Source organism: Camelus bactrianus, chromosome 32, assembly GCF_048773025.1.
Source record: "Camelus bactrianus isolate YW-2024 breed Bactrian camel chromosome 32, ASM4877302v1, whole genome shotgun sequence".
NCBI classification, from domain to species: Eukaryota; Metazoa; Chordata; class Mammalia; order Artiodactyla; family Camelidae; genus Camelus; species Camelus bactrianus.
Window position 1 is genome coordinate 23,196,663 of NC_133570.1, and position 12,020 is coordinate 23,208,682.

The following is a 12,020-nucleotide window of genomic DNA, read 5'->3' on the forward strand; positions in this document are numbered from 1 at the left end:
ATGGAGCCGGGGGCTCTGGAAGCTCCATGGAGGCGCAGCTGCTGCAGAGAACCAGGGCTGAGGAGGGCACTGCTGTCTTCACCGGGCAAGTCACCCAGCCGGCAGGTGCCCACCCTCCCTGGGGGAAGGGCCGGGAGCCCCAGGACACAGGGGCCTGGGCACTCACGATTCGCTCCAATCAGGGACTCAATGCGCTCACGGCGCCTCTGGCGCAGCCGGTGGACCATGAAGAGCAGCAGTGACAGGATGAGGAAGGAGGAGACGCAGCTCACAATGAGACGCATCCCGCTGGCCATGGAGTCCAACAGGCTGCTGCCATCTGCGCGGGAGGAGGAAACGCTGCTCTGTAGGGGGAGCATCAGCCCCCGGGCTCCCACCAAGACGCCAGCCATGGCCCGGCCCACCTCTGCTGGCCAGGGCAATAGGAAGGAGCCGCAAAGCCTCTCCCTCTGCCCGTCCAGGGGCGGGTGCCTGCCCCACCCTGCCCTCCACCTACCCTTCTGAGGCTGGGCCTGGAACCCCTCAAAGGGTTGCACAGGGAGCCCAAAAGGACTGCGCCTCCAGCTGCCACATCTAGTTCCTCTCTGACTTCTTGCCACAGCCCCATAAGGAAGGAGAAACATCTCTCATGCAGAACTGAGGTCAGCGGGGCCAGGTCAGTGGCTTGAGTTCAGACCTAGGCTCCAGTCCCACTGGCGGAGCGCAGAGCTCTCTGCCCCTCCCTGCACCCAGCAGAGCTCGTGTGTGGATGCGCAGGTGGTCCCAGGAGGTGAGGACATGGCCTTCGTGGGCCCCAGAGTCTGTTTACAGCCCCACCCGCCCCTCAGCGGTTCTAATTTCTGACCCTCCCACACCCACTTCACCCTCTGCTGGTGGGGAGATCGGAGGCACAGAGTGTGCCCAGCACCGCCGAGGGCTGGGCGGCACTCCCGGTCCCCCAGGATGGAGGGGAGCGACGCTGGGGGTACCTACTCACACAGGCCCCACTCACTCTGCTCCACAGCCCCCACCGGAGCAGGGCCGGGCAGGGAACCCGCAGCAGCTTGGGGAGAGGGCTGGAGTCGGCCTGCACCCGACACCTTGGGCAGGGGCAGTGGGCATGCAGACCTCACCCTCCAGCCCAGCCTTCCCATGTCTTGAGCTGGTGGAGGCCACAGCCAGAGGGCACTCTGTCTTGGACCCTGTGTCCCGATCGCACGTATCCAGGGTCTCACCAGGGGCAACTGCACCCCCAGGGACCTGCGCGATGGCAGGTAACACGTCAAATTGTCCCCAACGACGTGGGCGGTGGAGACACCTCTGGCATTGGGTGCAGTGGCCAGGGATGCAGCTCAGCACTGTGCCAGACACCAGACAGCCCCCGCCTGGGTCTGGCTTGCCCTGCCCAGCACACCAGCTTGCTGGGCACTTCCTCCGGCGCTCCCAAGATGGAGCAGGCAGGACGAGATGCAAAGGAAGAAAACCCTGCTGGGCAATTCTGGGGGCTCTCACCTATGTGAGGTGGCCTCTCCCACAGAGTCACCGGATTGGAGCCAGGAGGTGGTCCTGGGAACACATGCCTCCAGACCTGGGGAGGAGGGACTGGGGCCGTGGAGAGCAGGAACTGGGGCCGTGAAGAGCAGGAGGACTGAGTGTGGACTCCCACCCTTGGGACAGCTGCGCCTGCCCCGAGGAAACGCTCCAACACAGGTGCTACCTGAGGGGCCAGAGTCCCAGCCTGCCCACTGCCAGGCTCACACATTCCTTCCTCCCACAGGGCTGAAAGCTTCCCCCAAGGCTGCATTTACTGCTGACAATGCTGGGGAAGTAACCGTGGAAAGCACACATCCTCCCACCAATCAGCTGCTGTTTCGACGCCTCTGACCTTCCAGTCTCAGGAACATTCAGTCCCCATCGTGGGAGAAAGTCCATCAGCCCAGGGGGCTGCTAACACGTCTGGTAATTGGTGGCCAGCTCAGAAAACCCAGGGGGCGGGGAACACCTAAAGAAGCAGCCCCTTTGCAATGACTAATTCTTAATCAGTTCTAAAAAATCCCAAGGACTTGATCAAGGTAACTGACTGTCCCTCTGTGGTGGTCACCAGGAGGAAGCACCTGCCATTAGACACAAAGAAGAGAGCACTGTCCCAGGAGATAGAGCCAGAGCCAGCCAGGGGTTCCTGGGGGGCCCGCAACATGGTCGGCTCCTCCGCAGGGCTCCAGAGGTCCCCCGTCAGCTGGTCAGAACCCTGCAGTAACGCGCCCAATACCAGTGGGTGCCGGGTACCCTGCGGGCTGGGGAGGCCTGAGTGCACTCCAGCTCCACGTCCCCGGGTGGTTCCACGCAAACACTGCCTCTGCCCTCATCACAGCCACAGGTTTGGGACACGTGCCAGAGCACCCCACCCCAGCCCTGGGGAGCAGGGATGGCTGTCGCCGAGGGGCCTTCACACACAGCCTCCAGCTCCCCTCCATGGGCCTAGGGTGGACACGGCCACCACGGCCGCCCAAGCTGCTCTGCAGGGGGTCCCCAAGCCCGGGGCTTCCACATATCCCTGCCCATGTCGCTCACATGCTCTTTCTCTGAGGTTGTGAATTCACATGGCGATGTCGCCTGCACTGTTGCGGGGTCCCTCTGCTCAAGCTGCAGAGCGGGGTCCCACCCACTGCTCTCTGATCGGAAGTGGAAGAAAGAGGGTCACCCAGGCCTCTCTGGTGCAGCCAGGGCACCTGTCAGGGCCTCACCCTGCCCTGCACTGCGGTCTTGCTTCTGTGGGACCCTGGGTCTGAACACTGTAAGGCACCACAGAGTGGGGAGGAGTTTTATATCAAAATTGCAGGTTAATATTTAATCTTCTTAAAGAGTGTAACAATAAAGACTGAGGACAGCAGCAATACAAGTTGTCATCGCCCTGTGCGCCGCGCTCAGATACAGGAAAGCTCCAGTGGGCGAGGCCCAAGCTGGAGCCGGCCCGGGGTGACAGACAGGGGAGGCAGGCCCGTACCCGAGGCTGAGCCCTGCTCACCTGGGTCCAGGCACATGAACTTGCAGCACTCCTTGGGGTCCTTGCGGTACTGCTGGCAGCCCTGGGGCCGCTCGCACAGGGCGGCCACGCACATCTCGGGCTCCCCGCCGTGGCAGGTGCAGCTCAGGCAGGGGTCGTCCCCTTTCGGGGTGAAGTAGAAGCCTTCGTCCACCACGTTGTCCTTGATGTCGACACATGTCTGACCTGCAGCAGGCACCCACAAAGACGCACGTGTCACCGGCTGGAGGGGCCCCTACATCCCACCCGGCTGGGTGAGCGTGATGCCCAGGGCCTGGGAAGGGGGACCTGGGTGCACCCCCATGCTGCAGGCCAGCCCGTGGCCGCAGGGAGGGGCTGGGAGAGGGGCGCTGGGCTCACTGTTGGGACAGTGCAGACAAAGAAGAGTGCCAGGTTCTGGGAGAAACCCTTGCTTTCAGGTGCCCAACACGTCACGTGTGAGAGTCTCTTAATCTAGGGGGCAGGTGCACAGCACCAGCCCTCTGGACGTCAGAACGCATCTCTAACGAGCCTCCCAAGAAGCTGCTGGTTCTGCTCGGGGAGGCGGTGCCAGGACCTGAGACACTCGGTGAGGCCGTGCAGTGGAGGAGGACTGGCTGGGGCGAGACCCAAGAGGGGGACGCAGGCCCTCAAGCGGGAGGAGAGGGACAGAGGCGAGGACACAAGGGATGGGGTCCGTGCACAGAGAGTGGCCAGCGCGCACGTGGGTGCTCACTTCTCTTGCACAGGAACGAGGACTTGTCGTGGCAGCTCTCGGCGCGCCAGCTGTGCAGGTCGTGGTGGCGGAGAGTGGGGAAGTGGAAGCACTGCAGCTGTGCGCAGAACACGCCGTCACCCTCAGCCGCGGCCCCCGCGAACACCGGGTCTGGGGGCAGGAGCACCTCTGAGGAGCCTGCGGGAAGTAGCGGGCGTTAACAGCGGAACATCGACGGGCAATGGGGAGGACCCACCTCTGGAGACCAAGGTCCTTGAGCTGGACCAAGAGCTTGCGGACCTCATGCTGGCAGGGGCCCCGCTACTATAAAGCCGGGAGCGAGCACACTTCAACCTCAAGGAGACGGTTGAGAGACTAGAGGGGAAGCGCCCACACCCCGTGAGGGCCGCAGAGCCCGACAGGAAGGAGAAAGACGCCGCCTCCTCCCTGTCAGGACTCAACCAGCGAGAAGGCGTTTCCACCACTGTCTAGGAGACCAGTGAGTCCAGGAGTGTCCACAGCGTCCTGAAGGCCAGCACCTCTGCTGGGGTGAGGGGTCACCCCCAGCAGCTGGGACTGGGGCAGATGGAAAACTACCAGAAGTATCCTCCACAAGGCCCCCTGTGACTCCAGGGCCTGGAAACCCACAGCTTTTTTTGTCAGCCACTCCTGGGGGAGATCTGAACACATTCCCTCTCTGAGAATGTGGATGTTGGGGGGCCTCAGCGGGACGTTTGGGGGACTCAAAGGATGAGCTGACATCCTGCCCAGGAGGGGCCAGTGTTGTGGCCCCTCTGCTCCCTGCCCCCTAGGAAAACCACTGCCCAGGGCCCTGACCCTTCTCAACACCCTTCCTGTCTGTGCCTTCACCCACCTCCCCGTGTGGAGACACAGCTGGGCACCTGCCACAAGGTCACCCAGGCTGGGAGACAGGGGAGCTCTGCCCACGTGACCTTCCTTCGCTCTCTGCCGTGAGGGGACAGAGGGAGCTGCCTGGGGTCCCCGGGCTCACAGTTCCTCCCTTGTCCTCAGAGATACTTCAGGATGTGTTTGGGGAAAAGAGCAGCCCCGAGCTCAAGCCAGAGACCCAAGGAGCAGCCCCAGGAGGGACAGGCAGGGCAAGGGGAGAAACCTGCTGAAGCCAGGGTGGCAGGACAGGATGCAGGCCACGGGCCATGAGCAGGGACACAGCTGCCCACAACTGCCACAGCTCCTTACGTCACCAGGATACATTCCAGCAACTCAGCAGCAAATCCCTAAAGCAACACACATGCTACACATGCAGTCTGTTTTAATTCCACCTGCCTGGGGGTTCCGGCGTTTCGGACTCTCACTCTGACCTTCCCTGTCCTAAGAAGCCTGTCCCTCCCTTTCTGGCCCGTGTCCATGACCACAGCGCACTCTGCTCATTTTTATGCTCCAATTAAAGTCCCGGACTTTGAAAGGACAGTGGGACCGTCTAGAAATGGCCAAGTAAGGAGCCACCATAGGTTCCAGAGGAGGCCAAGCCCCACCTGGGCCCGCATAGAGGCCTGATCGAGTCTGGGCCAGGACACCCGCCATCACAGCCTCCCTGAGGTCTGGGGCCCAGTCTTCTCCATGGCCCCGCACTGGGCACTCCGATGGGCCAGGCAGCGGCAGGAGGGGTGGGAGGGGAGATCCCACGATGACGTGCCCCAGGTTCTAGCTCATAACTCTTCTGGAAGACCAGGAAGCCTCACCTTTGAAGGCCACCTCCCAGCGACCTTCTAGAGAGCGGTTCCGGCCCGTGATGATGTATTGGTAGCCGACCCACAACCTGCAGGGGCAGAATCGGAGGAGACCTCAGGTCGACAGCAGGAAGCAGCCACTGGCCTCTGAGTGTGCGCGGCTTACCAGTTACACTGACCTCTGAAACACTGAGCCTCTAAGGCATTAACATTTTAAAGTTTTGATAATTTTAATAAAATGCATTAAAATTCTAAACAATAAATTCACAGGTCAGAGACAGCTTTTATCACAGGTAAGTCCTGCCAAAGACTGTCCTTATCAGCTGCTCCTATAAAGCTTGTGCTTTCTAAGCAAAATCAAGCAAATTCCTGGGGGACACAGAGCCCTGTGAACGCACTAAAACCACAGCTCAGTGTGCTCTGAAGGGGTGCGTGGTAAGGCCGGGAATTACATTTCAATGAGAGATCCCCACCATGAGCACACACCCCCGGAGCTGGCCCTCTGGCTGGGAGCCCGCTCGCCCAGGCCAGGGCACTGAGAGGCCGCGCTGGCCCATTTCCTCACTTCCTCTTTGACACTCCAGAGCCCTGGGGCAGAGCCAGGCTCCAGAGCCAGACTGCCCACACTGGAAGCTGGCACACCACAGCTGGTACACGTTCTGGTCACCCACCCCGGGCCCCTGTGGTTTCTGGGGGTGCTGAACGAGCGGGCCTATGGAAGGCACTGAATACACGGCCTGGCGGAGCCTCTTTTCCTGGGGATCCTCTGCCTACCTGCAAAGCCCGCGAGCCAGGCCAACAAAGCCCCACAAGGAGCAGCCCCTCCTGACACAGGCCCAGCCCCTGGTAGCTGCAATGGGACCCAGAGGGGACCAACGAGGAGCACTGGGCACGTGACATAGGGTACAGCCCATCCCGGGCCCTCCAAGAGCCCCCTACCCCATCGTGACATCCACTCTCAACCCCCATCTCCATCTGCTTCCAGGGGGCAGGGCTGCTAGCTCTGCCTCGGGCGGGACTGCCGTGGGTGGCCAGTGGCCCTGCGCTGGTGGCCACTGTGCCTGGCAGGCCCTGGGCCCTGCCCCAGACTCACTTGTGCTGGTCCTGCCACGCGAAGCTCCGCTCGGGCTGGTCCCATTCCTGGGCCAGGACGAAGCGCAGCTCCTGGTCGGTGGAGAAGGTGGCGAGGGACCCATTCACACGTTGGCAGGTCTGCGCTGCATCCCAATAGTTCTCTCCGCTCAGGTAGACGCGGTAGCAGCTGGCCGTGCCCTCGTAGTGGTGCCACCCCGTCGGGCACTTCCCTAGGAAACATGAAGGACGGAGGGGGTGTCCCCAAGTCAGGATCCTCGCTGCAGAGGTGACTCTGCATCAAGCAGCTCAGAAAGCACCAGAAAGGGAAACAGGCTTGGGAGGGGAGCTCTGCCTGTAAGGCCACGAACCTCCCGCTTCTGAGAGGCCTTAGCGGACAGAAAAGACCAGACGCTAAGTTCACTCAGCAAAGCGGATTCGCCCCACTTAAGGCCAGCTGAGTGCGGGGCTGTGGGTGAGCATCCCAGGATCGTTGTCCCACCCAAGCAGGTCTCCTCAGGACCGGGGTCTCCGCAGTGGTTCTTCTGCTTTTAGATTTTCCTTAATCTCATTATGCTTCTTTAAGACCTTAATGTCACAGTGTTTATTAAATATGCAGTTATTAAAACTTTTTAAGAACAGAGGCAGAGCTGCTTCTCCGTCTACCAAAGGGTGAGTACAGCCCAGACGTGGGAAAATGAGCAGCCTGGTTCTAGAGCCTGGTTCAGGTCGGCTTCCCCACTTGGGGCTGGGGGGCCTCACTTATCAAAGGAGGCCCTGGGATCTGCTTAGGGGTCACACTCTGGTACAGCCAAGGGCCACGAGACAGCCCAGGGCCACGTGCGGTGGTGAGCCCTGGATCACAACAGGGCAGGTCTGCAACTTACTGCTGAAGCGGACAGGCTGAGCCACGTTCATGGCGTGGAAGTGGGTAGTAGGGTCGCCGCCTCGAGCCCGCCCCTGCCTCGGGTCCACAGCCTCTTTCCCATGGTAAGGACGCGACTCCCCGGTCACTTCTGAAAGCAGGAAAAGAGTGGCTGTAAACCCTGCTCCTCCGGGGGGAGGCACCAAAGAGAACCGTGGTGCAGCCAGATGGCTGGGGGCAGGAGGGCCGGGACGGCAACCCAGGCCCCACTTATTCAGGTTTTCTTTCGACAGCTCTTTAAAAAAACATGCCATTCACGTCAAATGGGTCTCATGCACTCCTTACTGAGATTATGCCTGGGCAGTCTTCATTTTTTATTACGACTATGAGAAGAGGTCTCTCAGCTGCGTTTTCTAACAGGCTCCTATGGGCATGGCACAGGGTCAGCGGTCCAGCAGCAGCTCTGGCCCCAGCGGGGTTCTCGGCAGAGCCCAGGCTGCTCCCCCCACTGCCCGGGAGCCTCCCCTGTGCAGCCCTTACTGCCTGCTGGTCCCTCTTACAGCTCAAGGCTAAGGCCTCTGTGTGTCCGCCTGCCCCTCCCGCCCTCCATCACCACAGCCTCCCCACTCTGCTTGCAGAGGGGCACCTGAGTGCATGGTGGAGGACACCAGGTACAAGGTCAGGACAGGTGACAAACCTGGTCTGCAGGACTGCAGACACCCGCAAGCAGCTCAGTCTGCCTGCAGCTGGTTGCAGGGCTCAGCAACCTCAGGGCGGGGCAAGAGTGACACGTGGGGGCGTGTTATGGGTGTTGTGGGCGTGTCCATGGGCGTGCCCATTGGGGCGTGTCCGTGGGGCGTGGCAGGGGCGGCCTCCGCAAACCCTCCCTGACTCTGCGGCCCCTACCTGCCCACCTGACCAACACTTCCGCAGTGTCTGGTTCCGCTAATGTCATGGATTCTCACATTATTTCTGTTTACTAAATCATCTTTATTTTTGTCTCATTATAGAACAACAAATAAGCAACATAAAATACTGGGGAAATACAAAAGTTTGACAAGACAAAGCAGACTGCTGCTACGCCAGGGTCTGCAGCTAGTCCCATCTCTTCTATACAAACCCTTAAAACTACTGGGATCACCTCAAGCACACTGTTTTATGGTTTGCTTTGTACGCTCACAGCTATAATCAGCTTCCCATGTTCTTGAGCAAGTGAAGAGCACTTTCACAGTGCGAATGCATTTCTTCACCACAGTCCCCACGGTTCTGCCTGAGCCGCTGCACGGGGGTCCTCCTGAGACCTCAGTAGAGATCCTCCATACCTCCACTGCTCCCCGACCCCAGGCCTGTGACAGGATCAGGGCCACCAGCTCCCACTCACTCTAAGACATAAATGTGCTACCAGCATCTGAGCGGAGACTGACACCTAAAGGGGATGCATCTTCAAGGCCCGTGGCTCGAGCTGCCCTCTTCTGCTGGGGAGAGGTGGGGAGCGGGTGACCTTGGCTCCCTGGCACTGGGTGGCCCCCATGTGATCACCCGGCCCTGCTCCCAGAGGAGACTGGCTGCTACAAAGCCCCTATCTCTGGTCCCCAGGGACAGCACGCAGAGGAGCAGGAAGACCCACGGGGGGGAGCTGGGGGATGTGGGCCAGGATAATGAGGGACGTGGGCCAGGATAAGGAGGGAGGGGACGGAGGGCTTCCCGGCAGAGGGACAGCTTGGGAGAGGCTGAGGCGGGCAGGCCTGGGGCAAGCTTGCGCACAAGCTTGGGTGTGTCACTCAGCCTGAATCTCACATCTCCCTTCTGTCTGCTCAAACGAGCAAGACCTGTGGGTCTGCTCTGCGTCGTGGCCTCTTCCCAGACGGAGCACAGCACTGGGGACAGGACAGGCCCACCACTCCCAGAGAGATGGGAATCTGGGGCAGAGGGGAGAGCAAGGAAGAGCAGCTCTGCTGGCCCCGAGCACCTGGAGGCCAGGACGCTGCCTGCAGTGAGGCCATCTGCAGCCACGGGGAACACTGCGGGGTTGCGACCAGGCAGCTGGTGGTGGTGGAGGAAGCAACTTGGTGCTAAGCCAGCTTCTCTAAGGTTCAGGTGGCAACTCTGAGCCCTCCTCTGCCCACCATTTCTCTTCCCACCCCAAGCCCACATCCACAACCTCATCACCATCATCCAGGCCTGTTACGTCTCATGGAAACCCACCAGCAGACATGGGCCTTCACAGCAAGAAGATACCAGACCAGGGCCCTTGGAGCATCCAGGGGGCAGAAGCAAAAGATGAGGGGGGCTGTGGGGAGGCAGAACTCACTGTGCCAGCTGACAGCCCACTGAGGACCATGACAGGGAAGAGTTCCCTGAGCCCTGCAGACAGCTGGACCACAGCCCAGACACCCCAGAGCTGCTCCTACCTCCTACTTCAGGGCGTCAGGCACTGTCCTGGGCTCGTGGCAGCAAGTGACAGGCCCCGAGTGAGAGGTTGAGCCCCCCTCCACCCCCTACAGCTGGCCTTGGCCCTGTTCTATGTGGGACACACCATCAGGAGCATTTCTGTCCTCCCGTTTCACACCCACATGGACGACACACACGGGACATGTAGAGTAACTGCAAACGTAAGGTTGGTCCCTCCTGCTGCTCCTGGGTCCATGGACAACTGACACAAGTTCACAGATGGGTGTTTTACCTTCTGCTACTGCGGACTGAAGCCCCCAACCCCAGACACGCTCTGGCTGTGGCTGCAGCAGGCTGGCCAGTGGGGCTCCTCACCCCCAGTTAAGTCTTAGACACGCACATCACAGGGTGAGACAGAAAACCCCTCTCCCCTCCCCTCCCCCAGCCCCCTGCTCCTAATCCCGTTTCCCACAGAAAATTCTTCCGATCGTTTTAAAATTATTTTATTCTTTCTTCGTCTTCTGGTAGTTTTTTTTAAGTTACTATTTCTTCTGACAGTCACATCTATATTCCCAAATAATACATTTACCCAGCTATTTCGAGTGTTATCAGTTTTAAATGTCACCCACTGACTGAGAGTCAGGCAGGTGCACAGAGCTCTCACACACTCTTACCTTCCCAACGGAGTGGAATCAATTTCAGAATTCAAGTCAGTAAAATAACATAATAATATAAGTATTCAGCACTTGGGAGCCACACAGCATACTAAGGTTATTTTGATTCTCTAAACAATTCTTTTTTCTAGTTAATGTTTGCATTGATTTTAAAATTTACTTAGTTTTGCACATCAACCACTATTTTTTTGAGCAGCTACAGCAGATAATCAAGGCTAACAGTGAACATTTTAAACACTCAAAACACTGCATCAGAGTCTTCCAGCTCGACTTTGTTTCCTGAAGCGCCAGGCCACCTTCTTTCTTGCTTAACTCTGTACTTTTACAAGATCACATCTTTCTAAGGAAGGCTAGGGCAACTGTTATGAGTCTGCTCACATCCGAAAATTTCTTTATTTTATCCTCATGTATGATTGGTTTCTCTGGGTATAAAAATCCCAGATTAAAAGCATTTTTGAAGTTTCTGGTTAAAGATATCAGATAGAATAAACATACTGGTTCACCTCTAGTCTCTCCTGAAACCCAGTGACACAGAAATGGGATTTTAAAAAGGCATAGTCACAAGGACAAAAAGAACAGCAAAAAGAATGAAAAACGAAAACCTGGGAACCAGAAGGACAAGTGATGACGAAGGTGGAGGAGCGACCACACCCCGTGAACGCCTGCTTCTGCCGCCGCCCTGGCGCCCCACCCGGGCTAGCATTTGTCAGTCTCCAAACTGTCTTCTGTTAGAAGCAATCACTCAGAGTGGGCCGCAAAGGTAAACCGTAGGCCAGACTAGGAAAGTGAAGTAGAAGACGTGAAAGCCTCAGACGCTGACCCTCAGACCCAGCAGCCCGACTTGTGAGAGCAGGAATTTGCACTGACGGCAGATGCCTTTCCAAAAGAGCCCCCAACCCCACGTGCGCACAAGGCACACTTACTGGGACACTGTCTTTAACAGCAAACCAATGAGAGCGACCTAGAGGTCCACACGCAGGAGACGGAGACGGGTTGCACAAAGTACAGCCCGCTCCTCAGGCGGAGGGCACCACAGCAGTTAAGGAACGACTTTATGAATTAATGCAGAGAGATTTGAAGGATACTTTGAATTAAAAAGAAAAGAATCACAGCGCAAAGATCATACACAGGAAGACACTTCTTTATGTTAAGGGGCAAAGAAAAAGAAAGAGAAGGAAGTAAAATACACATACATTTGCTTATTTTTATAATAACCCCCCCACAAACTCAGTAAAGATAAGCCAGACACCAATCCAGTCAGCAGCCTACCGGACGTGAAGGGGACAGAACTTCTAAGTGTGTGCTTTTGTATGGTTTATACTTCTGAATCTTGCTAATGTTTTACATATTCTAAAAATAAATCAGATACACAATCTCGTGGATTCACTAAAACCCATGAAATTGTATCCTTTAAAGGGGTAACTTTTATGGTATATGATTTACATCTCAAATTAAAAGTAAATTAAATCAATAAGATGACAAGGCCAAGTCAAGTGAAATGCAAACACTCAGATATTAATGAATCACACAAGAAAAGCAAGACTGAGCCCAGGGACTTCTTTTTTTTTAAATATAGAGAATAAAAACTTATTGT

At 57.6% G+C, this 12,020-nt stretch overlaps 1 protein-coding gene across 3 annotated transcripts in view; it reads right to left on the reverse strand.

Moving 5' to 3' along the window:
* The window catches only part of DGCR2 (DiGeorge syndrome critical region gene 2), a 41,422-nt gene that overhangs the window by 4,245 nt on the left and 25,157 nt on the right, over window positions 1–12,020 (reverse strand). For 2 of the 3 annotated variants that reach the window (XM_074356479.1, XM_074356478.1), the window contains 6 exons: window positions 7,384–7,512; window positions 6,519–6,729; window positions 5,438–5,514; window positions 3,738–3,914; window positions 3,005–3,208; window positions 167–319 (listed from right to left, as the gene is read on the reverse strand). In XM_074356479.1, coding sequence (XP_074212580.1) covers window positions 167–319; window positions 3,005–3,208; window positions 3,738–3,914; window positions 5,438–5,514; window positions 6,519–6,729; window positions 7,384–7,512 — 951 coding nt within the window. The remainder of the gene's footprint in view (window positions 1–166; window positions 320–3,004; window positions 3,209–3,737; window positions 3,915–5,437; window positions 5,515–6,518; window positions 6,730–7,383; window positions 7,513–12,020) is intronic. The other variant, XM_074356480.1, reaches the window with a different exon arrangement.